The 18,444-nt window shown below is 57.5% G+C and overlaps 1 protein-coding gene across 6 annotated transcripts in view; it reads left to right on the plus strand.

Annotated features, from left to right (window-relative positions):
- The window catches only part of CLIP2 (CAP-Gly domain containing linker protein 2), a 75,370-nt gene that overhangs the window by 17,368 nt on the left and 39,558 nt on the right, over nucleotides 1–18,444 (plus strand). For 5 of the 6 annotated variants that reach the window (XM_023246988.2, XM_023246990.2, XM_023246989.2 and 2 more), the window contains 2 exons: nucleotides 3,518–3,707; nucleotides 17,634–18,190. In XM_023246988.2, coding sequence (XP_023102756.2) covers nucleotides 3,584–3,707; nucleotides 17,634–18,190 — 681 coding nt within the window. In that variant the 5' untranslated portion in view covers nucleotides 3,518–3,583. Of the gene's footprint in view, nucleotides 1–3,517; nucleotides 3,708–6,845; nucleotides 6,931–17,633; nucleotides 18,191–18,444 lie in introns of those variants that run through there. The other variant, XM_045047373.1, reaches the window with a different exon arrangement.

Here is an 18,444-nt window from a genome sequence, read left to right on the forward strand (position 1 = left end):
GTTCTCTCGTATAGATTCGCTGTTTTTCACTCACCAGTTGATGGATGTTTGGGTGTTTCCCTTTCTTGGCTATTATGAATAAAGTTGCTATGAACATCGTTCCTTTTGCAAGTTTTTGTATGAATATATGTTTGTATTCTCTTGGGCAGTTGGGTCATGTGGTAGGTATACAGTTAACTTTCTTTTTTTAAGTTTATTTAATTTTTTTTTTTTAAATTTTTTTTTTTCAACATTTATTTATTTTTGGGACAGAGAGAGACAGAGCATGAACGGGGGAGGGGCAGAGAGAGAGGGAGACACAGAATCGGAAACGGGCTCCAGGCTCTGAGCCATCAGCCCAGAGCCTGACGCGGGGCTCGAACTCCCGGACCGCGAGATCGTGACCTGGCTGAAGTTGGACGCTTAACCGACTGTGCCACCCAGGCGCCCCAAGTTTATTTAATTTTTAAGTAATCTCTGTACCCAGTGTGGGGCTTGAACTCACAATCCCCGGATCAAGAGTCTCATGCTTTACCGACTGAGCCAGACAGGCACTCTGGGTGTTGAAATCTTGTGTTCATTTTCCATGAGGTTGTTTGCCTTCTGATGAGTGAGTGGTGAGAGTTCTTTATGTGTTCTGAATATAAGTTTTTTGTTTTTTAAATATGAGCTGGGGGCGTCTGGGTGTCAGTCAGTTGAGCATCTAACTTCGGCTCAGGTCATGATCTCAAGGTTTGTGAGTTTGATCCCCGCATCGGGCTTTCTGCTGTCAGCACAGACCCTGCTTCAGATCCTTTGTCCCCCCTCTCTTTCTGCCCCTCCCCTGTTCGATTTCCTTCTCTCTCTCTCTCTCAAAATGGATAAATAAACGTAAAAAAAAAAAAAAGGAAACAAATATAAGTTTCTTATTAGATGTATAACTTGTAACATTTCTCTCGGGGAGAGTTTTAGGCAGAGAAGGGGCCCAGAAGGCATGCAGAGGGGCCTCCCTCCATCTCGTCCTAATCCCAGCAGGAGGGTCCTCGGTCACACACGTGGGGCCCTGCATCAGGATTTCCTGGGTCAGAGGCCCCCCTGCTAAACTGCTGGAACAGGCCAGTTCGGCACCCCCAGGGATATTCGCCGTCCCCAGAGAGCATGCTCGTTCGCCCCTGCTGGCTCAGCGAGTCGCTAGGGCTCGGGCTCGGGGGTGTCGACACAGCCTAACCCAGCCGGAGAGGGATGTCTGCAGTTCCCCGGGGAGCGCGCTTCCTAGAGGGCCGGGTTCTGGGGAGCCAGGGAGTAGCCTCATACTCTAGCTGGTTGAGTGACTCCTGGGCCCCGGAATTCTGGGGGTGTCAGAGTCGTCCATCGGGGGATTGGCATGTTTGGTTTGGCTGGCTTCAGGACCAGACTAAGGCCGGCAGCCGTGTCTCCTGTTGGCTCGCCTGGGCGTGTAGGTGGGTGTCCCCACTGTGTGCCTGGGGGGGGAGCGTGCTTGTCTCTGCTGTTAGGGCTGTCCAGCCCCGCGTGAGGAGCGGCTCCTTCCCACGACTGTCGCTTGTTCAGCCTGCTGACCTGAGAGCCGTTCTGAGGGCACCGTGCAGACCCCACCCCGAGCACTGTGGGTTGGCTTCTGTATTCGTCAGAACTTTTTTTTGGTTGCAAGCGACCGTGTCCCTCAAGTAGGTTTAGGCGAAAAGAGAAAAGGATGCCCGCGCGTGAGGATTTGTCGACTGGTGTAAGTGCAGAGCTCAAGTGACCATCTTCAGGCTCAGCTGGATCCAGGCCCTCCAAATCCAGCAACTCGGCTCCGCTCTCTCCCTGTTGGCATCATTCCCTGGCAGGCTTCTCTGTGCAGTAGCTGGGATGGCCCTGTAGTCCCTGGCGTCCAACCCACACCCAGGCAGCCCCCAAGAAAGGAAAGAATCTTCCTAAAGGTAAAGGCAGCCAGAGTCCAGGCCCTGATGCTCTTTAGGTCGTATGATCCTTCCTTAACTAACCACAGGGGCTCTGGCCAGGCCTGGGTCATGTGTCCACTCCCCGCATGTGCGGCAGGGTCAGCCTCTAGAAGTCTTATGGATCGGGGCATCGGGGTGGCTCCGTCGGTTAAGCGTCCGGCTTCGGCTCAGGTCACGATCTCATGGTTTGTGAGTTCGAGCTCCATGTCGGGCTCTGTGCTGACAGCTCAGGGCCTGGAGCCTGCTTCGGATTGTGTCTTCCTCCGTCTCTCTCTGCCTATCTCCGGCCCACGTTCTGTCTCTTTCTCTCAAAAATAAATAAACCTTAAAAAAAAATCAAAAAGTTTATAGAAGTGTTACAGATCAAGAGCGGAGGAAAGGTTCTCTGAAAGGGAGGAACATTCTGGGTCCACGGACAGGTAAGGAGGTGGCTAGACGAGCATCTCCTACCGCCCCAGAGTTCAGCAACCAGAGGACCCTGATTTCCTTCTTCCCAAGGTCCCCGGGGGGGATGCTTTTGCCCAGAATCCTCTACCCGTCTGGCGGTGCTCTGTATCCTGTCTCCTGAGTGGACAGCGTGCTCCCCAGACAGAGCCCCGCAGCTCTGGGACAGGACAGGGCCTGGCCCCTGGTGAGCCCTCCATGAACATCGGGTACAAGAGGGGGTGTGTGCGCGGGAAAGCGGAGGGGGCGGCCAGGGGACAGCGGGTCTGTCTTGCCCGCCTCTCCTCCAGTCCCCCCGCAGCCAGCCAGCCCCCTCTTGCCGGCATCTGGTGCCCTGAGTCGATTGCCTTGGAGACGAGGCTTTCTTGTGTCAGGACGCACCTTTGTCAAACGCTGCCGCGTCTGTGTTCCTATCCTGTCCTCTGCTTGCTTGGAAAGGCAGGGGCTGTGATGGTGGAGGGCGGGCAGAGGGCATGGTAAGTCCATCCGGGCAGGGGGCCGAGGCAGGCTTAGGCGTCTGTGTGCACGAGCCCCCACCCCTGGCGTGGAGTGGGCAGGTGCTGGGAGGGTGGGCACAGGGGCTCTGGGGTGACAGGGTGGAACCGTGATTGAATTAGGTGTCCCCCTGTCCAGCCTGCATCGGGAGAGATGTGAATCATTGGCTGGTCCTAGAGGGTCTAGGGGCCATCAAAGAGTGACACCCGCCCCCGCCCTGCCCCCGGCTGGCCTCGTGTGCCAGAATCCGTACCGGCCCGTGCTCTGTGAGCGCCACACTCAGCCGTCGGTGGCTGGGCCGACCTGTGTGGTCCTGATGGAATGCTGCAGGGGCTAATACAGCTGTTGCGACAGACCGTCCCCCCCACCCCCACCCCGCCAAGCCAGCTTGCTCCTGACTCTCGCCTCCCGGGCCCAGAAGGTGGGCAGAGAGAGCACACCCGACCTCGGGGGCCCGCGGACCAGGACACATGTCGGGCAGGCCACACTGGGCCCACGCTTGCTGCTGCTGCTCAGGGCCTCGGTTTCCCTGTCTAGGGAAAAGGGGTGGGGTGGTCCCTGGCCCACTGGGTAGGGGGTGCAGGAATCCTGCTGCGTCACCATCGGCGTGCCCCGACAGGTGGTGACATTGTGACACGATCCCTCTCGTCTGCCTGCAGGTGAATGAGGATGACGGAGAGGACGTGACCCCGCGGACCTTTATCCACACGCCGAGTGGCCCCACCATGCAGAAGCCCAGCGGCCTGAAGCCCCCCGGCCGCGGGGGGAAGCACTCGAGCCCCGTGGGCCGGACGTCCACTGGGTCGGCCGCGGTGTCGGCTGCCGCGGTGGCCACCGGCTCCAAGGAAGGTGCGCGGGGCCGGAGGTGGTGGGTGAGGGGCCGGGCGTGGGGAGTGCTTCTTCTGGAAGAGCCGCTGGGCGGGGGGGCTAACGGTACGTGGAAGTTCTTCTTTCTGTCCCGCTGCGATCCTTCTCATAGTCAACTAGCACCGGGCACCGATGGATGCTTTATGTGCATCGCTCCGTCTCATGCTCCCCGACTGGGAGGCGGGACGACTGCTGGCTGCCCTCGGGGACAGGGGCCCCTGGGATCCTCCTAGTGAGTCGGCCCCATCTTCCGCCCGCCTTCTTGTCTGCCACCCAGAACCCCGCCCTTCAGCCTTCCCGTGTCTGACCCCTCGTCTTCCTGCTGGTGGGCGGACGTGAGGGCCGGGGCCGGAGGCTGGAGGCTGGGGGCACCGGCCCCGACAGCAGATGGATAGAGGACAGCTGTCTGCTTGTGTGACGGTGCAAGTGAGGTGGTCCCGGGTGGAATATTTAGGAAGTTTGATGCAGAGGTTAAATTGCCTGTAATCCCACCCCCTACCGGCCAGACTGGTCCTTCGGTTTATGTTCTCCTTCTTTTCTGAATTGTCTGCCGTCATGCTGTGTGTGTGATTTGAAAATCTGCTTTTTTTTTTCTTTTAATGTGATCAAGCGGATTTTTCCGTGGCGTTTTTAATGGCCGTAGAATATCCTGTCCATTCAACAAATACAAGTCAAAGGCCTGCTTTGTTGACACGGTCTTAGCCATCAGAGTTCTCATTCTGAGCAAAAATGGATGTGGGCCCAGCCCTCGGGGCTGCCGGTCTGGCAGGGGGGAGGCTGAGTGTCATGAGATGCTAGAACTGGGGACCGACCAGGTCTGGGAGGTCAGCCCCGAGGAGGGGGACATGTGAGCTGAGGTCTGGAGGGTGATAGTTTACTAGTTGGAAAGGGGAGGGTATTTTGGGCAGAGGGGACAGCTCGTGCAAAGGTCCAGTGGCAGAACAACGCATGGCAAGAGACTGGCATGTGGCCAGTGACAAGTGTGCTGGTGGGAGAGCGTGGGCCAGGGTGGGGACAGCTTGGGGTTGTCCGAGTCATTTCGCTTCTGTCATAATAACAATGGGAAGCCATTGTTTCAAATCAAAAGGAATATGATAAAAAAAAGAAGTGGAAACGTTCTTAACCCGTCCTTTGCAGTTGGGGATGATTCTTTCCTATTTTTCACTTTGATAAATGATGTTGTGATGAATGTCCTGGGGCACAAATCCTTGCTTTGATTATGCTGCAGCTGGCAGGGTAAGGCACTGTCCGTGCCATCTGATTGGAATAGAAGTTCAGGGAGACAAAAAGTAATAGCCAGAGACCAGACTAGGCAATCTGGGCCCTGGGTGGGGTCAGGGAAGGTTTGAGCTGGCAGAACCAGGGCCCCGGCAGAGACCGACAGCCGGGGTGGGAGGGTAAGGAAGTTGCACGGTGTGGCCCATGCACAGGCCCCTGCCAGCAGGGCTTGCCTGTTGGAGGCCCAGACTTGCTTTCCAACGTGGCAAAGCCTCCTTTACTCATGGGAGGCCTTCCTGAGCACTGCGAAGAGGCCGGAGAGAGGAAATGAAGGGGAAAGGATGTTCCAGGTAGACAGAGTGATGCAAAGGCCCTGAGGCAGGCGCGGACTTGGTTTGAGGCGTGGTTAGAGAAGGAAGGGAGACAAGTCTGGGTGGAGAGGAGTCTGACGTGGGGTTGGGAGGGCGGGAGAGGCAGATTGCGGAGGGCAGGAGTTTTGGGTTTGTTTTCAGAGTGACGGGAGCTGTTGGAGGAATGGCCGGGCGCTCACATCCCTCAGCCCGCTGTGCGGAGGACAGATTGTGGGGGTTCTGAGCCGGGTGGTGAGACCATCGAGGGAGGCATATGTGGCCGCCCGGGAGAGGATGCCTGCGCTCGCTGCCAGGGCTGGGAGAGGTCAGGGGGCTGACCGCCAAGAGTGGGCCATCAGGGAAGGCTTCCCAGAGGAGGTGGAATGAACTCAGCCTTCAGGATGGGAGGAATTGAAACATGGAGCGGAGAAGGAAGGCCGGCCGGCAGTGGAGGAAGAGCATGGGCAAAGGCACTATGTGGGCTGAGCTTGGGCCAGTAGGGGGTGAGGAGGTGGGGGTTGTGTAGCCCCCTCTCTGGAGAAGGTCACCAGCCAGGCCTCACCCTCTTGTCTACTGGAGAGAGAGCCCCGTAGCACCTTCTGGGGTTATTTTCATCATTTCTCCCTCCCTGATCAACAGGGGCCTGAATTCTGGCTCTGATCCAGCCCTTAATGCCCCTTCTGACTGCCTCCGCTGTGTGACCCTGGAAGAGTTACTTAACCTCTCTGAGCCCCAGATGGGATGATAACCTCTCTCTGGTGGGATCCAGAGAGTTAACGAGTGTGAAGGGCCTGCAAGCTACAAAACTCATTAAAGACTCCTTTCTGTCCCTTTCCCCATCCAGGGTCTCCTCACTGAAAAATTTCTAAGTGTCAGGCACCCACCTCCCTTCCATTTCACCCAGTCACAGCCACCACCGTGGCAGATTTCCTTCCAGTCTTTTTTCCTCTCGCACTTACTGTTTGAAGCGGTGAAATCACGGGCTGTGCCCAAACCTAGGTGTCACTTTTCCATACCCCTTGTCTCCCGCTGCACTGCCACACGGTCTTTGCATCATCTCGAAGGGCGACGTAGGCTTTCGCGGGACATGGGAAAGGGCCACACGGTCTGGCATACGGGCTGCTTCCTAGTCACACCGCAGGGTGGTCTGGGAGCCCCTGAGGGTGGGGGCTGGGTGCTCTGACTCTGCCTGGGCCCCCCGCCCTGCAGGACTGTTCCAGGGAGAGGAGGAGCGGCTCAGTGAATGCCCGATTGATCGCAGAACGGTGCCCGCCCATGCCCGGCGCTAGTCTACAGCTGGGCTCGGCGCTCCCCTCCCTCTGTCCCTGGCACCCGCTGCCTTTGCTGCCTTTGCAGGTCAGAGCAAGATGTCCAGGCTCAGGGAGGGAGCAGGGAGCCCAGAGCAATTGGCCTGGTGAGCAGGGAAGGAAGATTTGTGAGGCCCACAGCTGCTTTTGTCCCTCCCCCGGTCTCTGGAGAGGGGGAGGGGCAGGTAGAAGAAGAGAACAGTGTCATCCTCACCAACCCCCCCCCCCCCACCGGCTCCTCAGGCTCCCTCACCTCCCCCATGGCACTGGCCATCTGCCCACCCCTGCAGGAGGCTGGGACCCTGTGTGGGGGACACTGGGGCCTCAGAGGTGAGTCTGGCGGAGGCTGGAGCCTGGGGTGGGGGACTGAGGGGGTACTAGGCTCTGCTCTGGGAATCGGGCAATGGCTGCCTCCCAAAGCATGAGCTCAGCCTCCGGGCAGAGGGTCTGGCCAAGGGCCGGGCCTGGACTGATGCCCCTACCTCCCGCCCTGTGGAGATTGGGGAGGGGAGGGGAGCTGTGTCAGTCCCCAGAGCTGTGACACACAGGAAGCGGCAGGAACAAGGGGGCCATTGGAGGGGGACTGTCTTCCCGGGGGGAGGGCGGGAGGGGGCCCAGAGCTGGTCATAACGGCAGGTGTGCAGGAGGGCGGGGTCTGGGCCCCACCAGTGGGCAGAGACTGGAGAGGTCAGGGACAGCGCGGCCAGACAGGATGGGGCACACCCCTGGCAGCTGCTTCAGATCAGACTGTCAGGGAGGGTCTCGCTCCGGAGGTAACATTGGTACAAAGATCTGAGCCACAAGCAGGAACCAACCCAGCTGAGGTTAGGGGAAGAGCATCCAGGCAGAGGGAATAGCGTCTGCAAAGGTCCTGAGTCTTGAGATGCCTGGGGGCTGGAGAGCACCTCGAGTGGGCGAGGGGGGAGTATTGGGAATGGGTCAGGGGAGGCGCTGGGGCCCCAGGGCCCCAGCAGAGAGCTGGAAGCTGGTGCCAGGGCCGCCTGGGGCTTTGCAATGTATCCTGGGCCTGAGCAGGGAGAAGGGGGTCCAGGCCTCTAGGCTGGCGGCAGTCTTGGCTGCTGGGGAACAGCCCTCCCTTCAAGTCAGGAGCCGCCTGTGGGGATCAGGCAGGGTCCACCAGGACCCCGTGATGGTGGGAGAGAAGGGACAGATAGGGGCCCTCAGCCCTTCCCTGGGGCCTGCTTCTGGGCGCCAGGTGGAGGCAGGCCAGGCCAGCAAGATTGGCCACGGTGACATGGGGAGGCTCGGGGCTGCTGGGCCAAGGGACCGATCCTAGGTCACTGCCGTGCTCCCTCGGCCCCTGCCCCTCCCCTGCAGGTCCCTGAGGGGCCTCTCCCACCCCCTGTACTGTGGCCCGGCCCCCGAGGCATCTCATTTAGAAGGCTCGGCATTTGCCACCCTCTACTTCACAAGCAGGCGTCTGACCATGTTTCTGCTCAGTAACAACCCAGTGGGATAACTCTTCCTCTCATTTTAAAGATGGGAAAACTGAGGCTTCAGCTGTCATCGAAGTTGCCCAGAATAACAGGGCCAGGGAGTGGTGGCGCTGGGATGGAGACTCTGGGCTGGGGCTGAAGCTGGCTCAGGCCGCCGGTACCTGCCGCCCTGCCACAGGGAAGGCGTGGCCGGGACCCCCAGTTCAGTCCCAGCCCCGCACACTCGCCTCCTGTCTTGGGCAGCTGGCAAGTGGGAAGAGTGATCTGTTCTCCGTAGGCTGGTCACAGCTGTCCCCCAGTGCGCCTGTGGCCTTTCCTCACGCTGGGGACCCAGGACATAGGAGGTCAAGGATGAGTGTGCATGGGAGCTCCCCTCAGGCAGGGAGCGGGCCACACGGGGCTTAGAGGATTCACCTCCTATACTGTGATCCCCCCGAAAGGGCCTGCACAGGGCTGGTCCCAGAGCGTTTTGGCTTATGGAACTGGGGCCCGATGTCCTTCATCCCCTGTGGGCGCTGCAGACACGGGAGCCAGCCTGCTGTGCCCGAGATGGGGCCGGCAGAGCCTGGAGCTGGCCTGTAGCCTTAGGCACTGGCCCTACCCTACTCCACTCCTGGACGATTATGTCTTTCACCTTGGTGCCCGGCTCCCTGGGAGAGCAGGTGGCATCCTGCCCGTGTTTTCAGTGACTTGTCCCAGATGCCGTGCAAACCTGGGCAGAACGGGGACAGACCTCCCGCCTTTGATCCTGCCCCAGGCAGCACTCATCTCCCTTCAAGGTCAGCTTCTCCAACCCTCCTCCCCTAACCACATCCTAAACTTTTTAATGGCATCAGGATGGGGAAAGCCAAGCTGAGCTTTGCTGTGGCTGGGCTGCAGGGCAGGTGGGGGGTGGGGCAGCCTCCTAATGCTCCTGACGTCGCCCAGTATCGACCCGGGGTGGGGGGGACGCGCAGGGGCCCATCTTGCCCGCGCCTGTCTGCCGTGCTGTGGCCGGAGCAGGGCTTCTCCATGGGGAGCTGGCTCTGCTCTTTCCAGGGTAAGCCTCCCACATCTTTCTCCTCCTGGGTCCCCACCTGAGTCTGTGGGTGGGGGCTCTGTCCTCCTGGTTCGGGAGTAGGGGGAACCGAAGGGGACTTCTGAGTTCAATTCGGCTCAGGAAGGAACAGTGAGCAACCCTTGGGACGGGGCACAACCTTGGAGTGGGCTGATAGAGGGTTCCTTCTTCGGAGAGGGATGGCTGAAGGCAGTGTAGCAGGTGGATGCCGGGCCTGTGCGGCCACAGAGGGGGGGCCCAGGGGAGGGGGGTGGACTCAGTCCTCCCTGGAGGCCACATTAGCTGGTTCTGTCAGAAGGACTGACTGGGGAGTGGACTGGACTGGGAGGTTCGCGGTGGGAAAGCCGGCACCCTTGAGGAATGCGACGGGGACCCTGTCCCTTCCTTCGTAACCTCCGCCTTGAGCATCTGCTGGGGACAGGAGAGGGCTTAGAGCACAAGGCTGCTTTGGGGTTTGTGGTGCATTTATGTCATGTTGCTTTGGGGCCCCCGGGGAGGGGAGGTCAGTGTTGTGGCCAGTCTGCGTTTCGGCCTGGTCCCAGGCTCCGAGGATGGAGAGGGGAGTCGGTGTGGGACTCAGATGTATACCCTAGCAGACTGGGAGGCAGCCTGTGCAAACCAAGGGAAAACGGAGTCCTGTAGAGCGGCTGTGCCAGTGAACAATGTTGGAGCTGCTGTGATGGACAGGCAGGGTATCCTTAGGTGACACGGAGAGGAAAATGCCAGGGTGACCGTTCCGTCTGGGACAGCCCTAGTTTATGTCTGTGGTCATGGCACGACGCTATAGTGATAACACCTCCTTTCTCTTCAGGGTGTCTGGTTTTGGATGACGAATCCTATCGTCACCTCCTTTAAGCAGTCATGGTGCTCATGAGCACGTTAAAGGCCCTGACAAGTCCTGCAGCAAAGTAACCTCAACTTTATTTAAGCTGCAATTTCTCAATCTTCTTTGAATTTGGAGGTTCAGTGTTTATGTTCATAATATCTGTTATCCCTTTGTGGAACTATGGTCTGTAGAACATTTAGGGAATGCTTGCTTCCTTGGGGGACTGGGTCTTACATCGGCATGCTTTTTTCCCTCTGGCCTTCGGGGACAGAGGGCAGACTTCATTACACCCTTCAGTTCATGACATACCGTGTCTGTGAGGCCCTGCAAGGCCCCTCTTGTGTTTTTGTAAAGTTGGTATCTTTTTATCGCGTTTTCTCTTCCCACCACCCACATCTAGGCATCCATGTCTATGTTAGGACACTCTTTCTTTTTTTAAACAAATTTGTTTTTAATGTTTATTTGTTTTTGAGAGAGCCAGAGAGAGAGAGAGCATGAGTGGGGAAGAAGCAGAGAGAGAGGGAGACATAGAACCTGAAGCAGGCTCCCGGCTCTGAGCCGTCAGCACAGAGCCCGACGACAAGGGGCTTGAACCCACAGACCGCGAGGTCATGACCTGAGCCGAAGTTGGACGTGTCATCGAATGAGCCACCCAGGCGCCCCTTGAGCCCTCCTTTCTGCCCAAGTATCGTGTCAGAAACACCTTTCTGTATAACCTGGGAGAAGTATTTTTAAAGTTGCTCAAGAATCTGAAAGACTTGGGGCGTGCTGACAGCTCGGAGCCTGGAACCTGCTTCAGATTCTGTGTCTCCCTCTCTCTCTGCCCCTCCCCCACGTATGCTCTGTCTCTCTCTCTCTCTCTCTCTCTCCCTCTCTCTCTCTCTCAAAAATAAACAGGGGCGCCTGGGTGGCTCAGTCGGTTAAGCGTCCGACTTCAGCTCAGGTCACGATCTCGCGGTCGGTGAGTTCGAGCCCCACGTCGGGCTCTGGGCTGATGGCTCAGAGCCTGGAGCCTGCTTCCGATTCTGTGTCTCCCTCTCTCTCTGCCCTTCCCCCATTCATGCTCTGTCTCTCTCTGTCTCAAAAATAAATAAACGGTAAAAAAAAAATTAAAAAAAAAAATAAACGTTACAAAATTTTTTTTAAAAAAAGAATCTGAAAGACTTGACCATAATTTATATAACTGCTTCCGTATTTGGGGGCACTTAGATTCAGGGTCTTGTTGCTGTTGTTTAAGATTTTTTTTTTTATGTTTAAGTCATCTCTACACCCAGCATGGGGCTTGAACTCACAACCTTGAGGTCAAAGAGTCGCATGCTCCACCAGCTGAGCCAGCCAGGTGCCCCCAGGGATTTCTGTTGTTGTCTCTCTTGTGAATGACAAGTCAGTATGTCTGTTTCTTTGTTTAAATTATTTCTTTGGGAAATGGACCAAAGATGACACTCCCTACTTAATTTTTTCTCATTGAAAATATTGTATTTCACTTTTAAAACATTTTATTAACCAAATTAACACAGGCTCATTGTACCCGTCCAAGGTTAAACTAGAAAGTATTCCCCGTCTAGAGTTGAAATGACCAGGGTGGGGGGTGATGACGCGAGTGGGTTTGTGTTTAGCGGGGGTCCCGGATGGCTTTGGAGAGGGGTGAAACAGGGCAGGGGGTGCTGGAGGCTGAGAGAGACCCTTCTGGAGGTTTCTGCGGCAAGCTGTGTGGAATCTCGCAGGCCTGATCTCGGGAGGGACCTCTGAGACCCTAGAGGGAGGTGTGGATTTCAGAGTTATTTCTTCTGTGGAATTGCGAGATCTGATGAATAATTGGATTGGGGGTAACAGTAGGGGAAAGAGCAAGGAAGATTTGTGGTCTAAGTGGGTGTTGGGGATGCACGCCAGAGATGAGGGGTACAGAGGAGGCACTCTTGGAGAGGGGATCAGTGTGGTTCAGAACGTCAAGTGTGAGGGATCCCAGGGGACGTTGAGGGGATGCTGCTGGAAGGGGCAGGTCTGGAAGGGGCAGCTGCTGGAAGGGGCAGGTCTGGCAGCAGGGAAGGGATCTGGACTGGAGAGAGAAATTGGGGCCCAACTACTATATCTTCCTGTGTCATTTGGATCTTTTACGAGGAGAATGTATTCACGTCTTTCAGGAAGGCAGGGGTGTGGCAGCGTGTAAGTAGCTAAAGGCGTAGGCGTGGGTTAGATCGTGGGTTAGATCGTAGGGGGCAGGGCACCGTGTAGATCAGGGCTCCCCAGGTCCTGACCTCCTGCAGCTCACCCCTCCCCTCCTACTCCCTGCACTGGAGGCGGGTCAGAGACTTGGTGCTTGTGTGCCTTCTGTCCTGCCTGTCATTCAGGGCGTCTGTAGAGAATTTTGGTGGGTTTTGAGGCTGGCCACCTGTCCAGGGTGTGGAGTGGCACCGGCCCATATTGGCTCACAAGAACCCATGGTGAAATTGTCAGGAATTTTACGAGCCAGATGTTAAAGGCAGCCTTCCCCTAAAAAATTAGATTGTGTGACCTTACAATTTAATAAATTCTATTAAAAACATAGGTCATAAATACTCAAAACTCATGACTTCTGCTAGTGCTTTTAGTAGTGTTTATACCACCATTTTATCACTGGTGAAATATTACTGTTTTACTACAGGTAGGATTTTATAGTATCTGTGTTTTTAAGGTTATTGCTCTGTGGTAGAAACACCATATGATCTCTTTCCACATCCGTGTTCAGTGACATCATGCTGCTAGCTTGAAATTGACCATGGTGGGAGAATTTACGTTATGGAAATCGGCAAACTCTACAAATCAGGATTATTGTTCTCCTGGAGAGCTAATTATTTTTGTTCAAAAAAAAAATTTTTTTTTTAATGTTTATTTATTTTTGAGAGAGAAAGACAGTGATAGAGCGTGAGCAGGAGAGGGGCAGAGGCACAGGGAGACCCAGAATCCAAAGCAGGCTCCAGGCTCTGAGCCGACCGCACAGAGGAAGCTGTCATTTTGCGGGCTGGGGGGTGTTCGTGGCGCACATGGGGAGCCAGTGACCGGAGGAGAGGCGAGCGATGCTGGGAGGCGGGTCCCTGGGGAGACCGAAGGGGGACAGGAGTTTGCCTCTAGAGGGAGAAGAGTGTTCCTAGCTAGAACAGTGACCCTTCCCTCCCCAGCCCCAGGCCCCCACGGATCTAGTTCCTTCTAGTCAGGGAGGTGGCCAGCTGAGTTGTGGCTGCGGTTCTCTTGTTGTCTGGACCCCACCCCGGTGTGAGCCCCCATTTGGCCGTGCCTGTAGTCCCTAGCATCTGACCCTGGGTGCTCAGAGAACTGGGTCCCTAGGAGCTGGGGTTTGGAAGGCCTGTCCCCTCCTCCTGAGGCAGGGTGGGACCCAAGTCCCTGCCGGGGGAGGGGCGGGTGCGTCCTCCCACCTCCGCTGCAACAGGCCGCCAGCTGCCACCACCCCACCCCACGCCCCTTAGCCCTTTTTTCAAAGTCCTGCTTTGAACTTGAAACCGGCAGTAGATTCCCTCGTGCCTGGAGTCTGGGGAAAGGACCAAGTGCTCGAATGCGGTTTAAGTCTGTTGCCGCCTTTCGCTTTCGTGGGGGCTTGCCGGGCCAGGCTGCTCTGTGCAGAGGCTCTGAGGGCGGGAGGCAGGGCAGGCCCTGCCGTCAGGGAGCTTCTGGAACCTGCCTCAGAGTCCGGTGGGTGTGACGGTGGGTGTGAGGGGAGAGCCAGCCAGGTCTGACAGCCCTGGGAGAACAGGGAGGGATGCACAAACTGTCAGGTCCTGGCCGCTCTGCCCTCGCCCTTTGCCGTCCTGTGGGGAAACAGGTGTAGGTCCAGGAAGGGGCTTGGCCAGGCCTGGCTCCCTGGATGGAAGGGACTCTATCCCTGTTTTCCATGCCTCCCCAAGCCCTGGTCTCTGGGAGCTTCCTGGTGTGAGGGGGGAATTTGATGAGGGTTTGTCCTGTGAGGCTGGGGCCGCCGAGGGCACCGAAGAGGAAAAATGAAGCAAAACCCCCGCGCCCCGTCGCCACGGGCTTGGGACCTGGATTTTGGCAGCTGTTAGAACAACTGGTCTCTGGGCCTATGACCTTAGAAGGGGCGGGTGGGGAAGAAAGATTACCTGAGGGTCTGCCTGACTCGGGACAGCTGGGGAGGACAGCTGTGTGGGCAGCTTCTGACCGAGAAGAGCCACACTGGGTCCCCCTCGACCCGGGACCCTCCTCTGTGCTCTGAGCAAAGAGGCCGGGTAGGCACAGGTGCTCACCTGCATCACAGCTGCCCAGGCCAGTTAGCAGACATCATGGAGCCGCTGGGCACAGGCACGTGTTCTAGAAACAGATACTGGAAGGGCAGGTGCCACACACGCGAGCCTTGTGGGAGAGCTGTTGAGGGGGAGGGCTCTGAGCCAGACCAGCTGGGCCTGACTCCTGCCTGGGTAACTTTGGACAAGAGCATCTGCATGCATGATAAGAATGTAACGTAGAGGGGGCGCCTGGATGGCTCAGTCGTTAAAAAAAAAATTTTTTTTTTACATTTATTTATTTTTGAGAAACAGAGTGAGACAAAGCGTGAGCAGGGGAGGGGCAGAGAGAGAAGGAGACACAGAATCCGAAGCAGGCTCCAGGCTCCGAGCTGCCAGCCCAGAGCCCGATGTGGGGCTCGAACCCACAAACCGTGAGATCATGACCTGAGCCAAAGGCGGACGCTCAACTGACTGAGCCACCCAGGGAGCCCTTCAGTCGTTTAAACATCCAACTCTTGATTTCAGCTCAGGTCACGATCTCGTGGTTCCATGACTTGGAGTCCACATCGGGTCCTGTGCTGGTAGTGCAGAGCCTGCTTGGGATTCCCTCTTTCCTTTCTCTCTGCCCCTCCCCGACTCATGCTGTCTCTGTCTCAAAATAAATAAATAAACTTTAAAAAAATAAAAAAGAATGTAACGTGGGGAAAGTATCCAGCCCGTTGATCCAGACCGGTAGCTGCCCGACTCTTTTCGTTGATGGACCACAGCACCTTGGGCATGGTTATGACGGGGGCCAGGGCTGGGCCATACTCCAATATGTGGCTTCCTCCGGCTGCTTTTCGGAGTGGCTTTTCCTAAGGAAGGTGCCCGCCTGATCTGATGAGTGGGAGAACCGCTGTGGGGTTCCCAAGGTCACCAGAACCTGCCTGGGAGCCCTTCTTCTGCCTCCTGGGACCCTTTGTGGTTCTTAAATGTTTAAAAATACTTTTTAAAGTTCACTTATTTATTTTGAGAGAGAGCACGTGAGCAGGGGAGGGGCAGAGAGAGAAGGGGAGAGAGAGAATCCCAAGCAGGCTCCACACTGTCAGCACAGAGCCCGATGCGGGGCTCGAACCCACGAACCATGATCATGACCTGAGCTGAAACCGAGAGTCAGACACTCAATGGGCAGGGTCACCCAAGTGTCCCTTAATTTTTTTTTTTTTAATTCTTTAGTCTTCGTGTAAATCATTGTTATCAAAATAACATCACAGTCAGCCCTCACTGTGCCCTTGCTTGGGCCAGGCACCGAGAACAGCCCCAGAAACCAAGGTGCAGGTGAGGAGGAGACCCAGGTGGGGCTAGGCCTCTGCCTCATGGCATCTCAGTGGTGGAAGAGAGCCTGGGGGGGGGGGGGCCCTTCCAGGGTCCCGCCTAGGGGTCTTCTCTTAACAGGAAGCAAAGGGGACGTCTCTACATGGGACGGAGTAAAAGACAAGATTGTTCCCTGCTTATAAGGAACTGTAGGGTTTGGCCAGATTCTGGAAAACGGGTTCATTCAAGGGAGTCCAAGATTTGGGGTGATTGTAGTTTGATGCTTGGCTTGGCAGGTGCTTAGTGCTCTATTTTTGGTTTAATATATGTGTGTACCCTACACCAAGAGCCAGAGGCCTCTAGCCAGGCAACCTAGGTAAAAGTGCTTGATCTCTCTGAGCCTCAGTTTTCCTCATCTGTAAAGGGGGGATAACAAAATGACTTCACAGGATTAACCGTGAAGGTCAGACAGGCTACTGTATGTCAGGCCCTTAGCACAGAGAGCATCAGTTAGTGGGTTGATCACCGTGGTTGTTAGTCAAGTTCAGCAACGGAGCCCGTTGATCTCCCAAGAGCCCAGTCCACAGTTGAGAGGTCCCCTTTGTCAGGACCCCCCCCCCCCATCCCGGCTGTCCAGGCCTCGGGTGCCACGTGCTTCCCCATTCCCGCCACCAGTGCCCCAGAGAGAGAACCACATGCTTGGTCTTGACTTCGGGCTGGGCCTTGGAGTTACGTGGCTTCCCCAGCGCCTAGAAGCTCTGGCTTCCAGTCCTGAGCTTCTTGCCAGGCCTGGGCCCAGGGTCTCTTGGCGGTGGCTGAAAGGAGGATGCTGGTGGGAGCTGCTTCCCTGTAGCCCCTCACTGGCTGCCCCTGGAAAGGACTAGAAACATACGCATCACTGTTTCACAAACGCATCAGCCTCTGGAGCAGAGAAAGGTGGGTCCTTCTCTGCCTGATGCTGAGTCTGGCAGGAAGTGGGGGGCAGCCTCCAGACCTCGTGGTGCAAATGGGGAAGTTTCCTGAGCCCCGTAGCACAGGAGGCCCTGCGTGGGGCCCAGATACACGTAAGGCATGTGGGTTCAAGTCCTGCTTTGTCTTTTCGTGAGTGACCTTGAGCAAGTTGCTTCTCTTGCCTTCCACGTCCTCGTCTATAGCATGTCAGGGTCCGGGCCCAGGGGGCAGGCCCCTTCCCTGGGTTTGAGTCCCATTTCTGCTGTGTGACTCTGGGCAAGGCCCTGGCCTCTCTGAGCCTCAGGGTCATTCTTCTTCTAAAGAGGGGCTGGGTCAGGGCACAGAGAGCCCAGAGGTCAGCCCCAAGATGTTGGAAGTGAAGGACTTGTCTCCCATGCACCTCCCCCTCCCCCCTTTTCCTGGTCTATGCAGTCCTGATGCTTTGGGCTGCAGCTCAGGGAGGGGAGACTCAGCAGCAGAGCAAGAGGCTTTTCTGGCTCCTTCCTTGCCCCAAGGTGTCTGTGGCTGTCCCCAGCTGTCAAGGAATGGGTTGGAGCCGTTTGTATTGGGCCCCAAGCTGGCTGGGGTGCAGGGTGGGGGACACAGAGACCACTTCCCCTTGGTGGCGGGCCATGAATGGTCTCAGGTTAACAGCCAGGAGCCTGAGCCTGCTGGGAGGGGGAGGTGGCAGTTTGTAACCCTCGAGAATGGGTTCATTCCTGGCCCTCGATCCTGAGTGACCCTGAGCTGTGAAAGGTGAGGCTCTGAGAAGGTGCTTTCCTGAGTTTGCCTTTTTTTTTTTTTTTTAAGTTTCCTTATTTATTTTTGAGAGAGACTTAGTGCGCGCAAGCGGGTGAGGGGCAGAGAGAAGGAGAGAGGGAGGAATCCCAAGCAGGCTCCGCTTGGTCGGCGCACAAGCCCGACTCGGGGCTCGAACTCACAGAGCCGTGAGAGCAAGACCTGAGCTGCAGTCGAGTCGGACGCTTAACCGACTGGGCCACCCAGGTGCCCCCTGAGCTTTTTTTTAATCCTTGAACCTTCTGGAGGGATTGGGAGATAGGGAGAGACCTCGGGGACGCCCAAGGCCGCGCGGCACCCCCCCCCCCCCCCGCCGTGCGTGCCTCAGTTTCCCCATCCGTCAGCCGGCACGGGGGGCGCCTCCCGGCTCCCACCGCGCACCCCGGAGCCCTGACCGCTGCCTCTCTCCCGCCCCGCAGGCTCCCCCCTGCACAAGCAGGCCTCGGGCCCGGCCGCCACCGCTGCCGCCCCCCCCGCCGCCGAGAAGCCGGGCCCCAAGGCGGCCGAGGTGGGCGATGACTTCCTGGGGGACTTCGCGGTGGGCGAGCGGGTGTGGGTGAACGGCGTGAAGCCGGGCGTGGTGCAGTACCTGGGCGAGACGCAGTTCGCGCCGGGCCAGTGGGCCGGCGTGGTGCTGGACGACCCGGTGGGCAAGAACGACGGCGCGGTGGGCGGCGTGCGCTACTTTGAGTGCCCGGCCCTGCAGGGCATCTTCACGCGGCCCTCCAAGCTGACCCGGCAGCCCACGGCCGAGGGCTCGGGCAGCGACGCCCACTCGGTGGAGTCGCTGACCGCCCAGAACCTGTCGCTGCACTCGGGCACGGCCACGCCGCCGCTCAGCAGCCGGGTCATCCCGCTGCGGGAGAGCGTCCTCAACAGCTCGGTCAAGACGGGCAACGAGTCGGGCTCCAACCTCTCGGACAGCGGCTCCGTGAAGCGGGGCGACAAGGACCTGCGCCTGGGAGACCGCGTGCTGGTGAGTGCTGCCTCCACCGCTCCGCCTTCAGGGGCAAGCTGGACCCCGGGGGACTCGGTGGGGGGGGAGGAGACTGGGGGGGGGGAAGGCTGGGGGGGGGAAGGCTGGGGGGGGGCCCGGGCTGGGACGCCCAGTCCTCATCGGAACCACACGGAGTGACCGGGGATGCCGGTCCAATGGGCTCTGGAGACTGTCGCCGTGTGACCCTGGGTGAGCGCCTCAACCTCTCTGGACCTCAGTCTTCCCATTTGTAA

Source organism: Felis catus, chromosome E3 (assembly GCF_018350175.1).
Source record: "Felis catus isolate Fca126 chromosome E3, F.catus_Fca126_mat1.0, whole genome shotgun sequence".
Classification (NCBI taxonomy): domain Eukaryota; kingdom Metazoa; phylum Chordata; class Mammalia; order Carnivora; family Felidae; genus Felis; species Felis catus.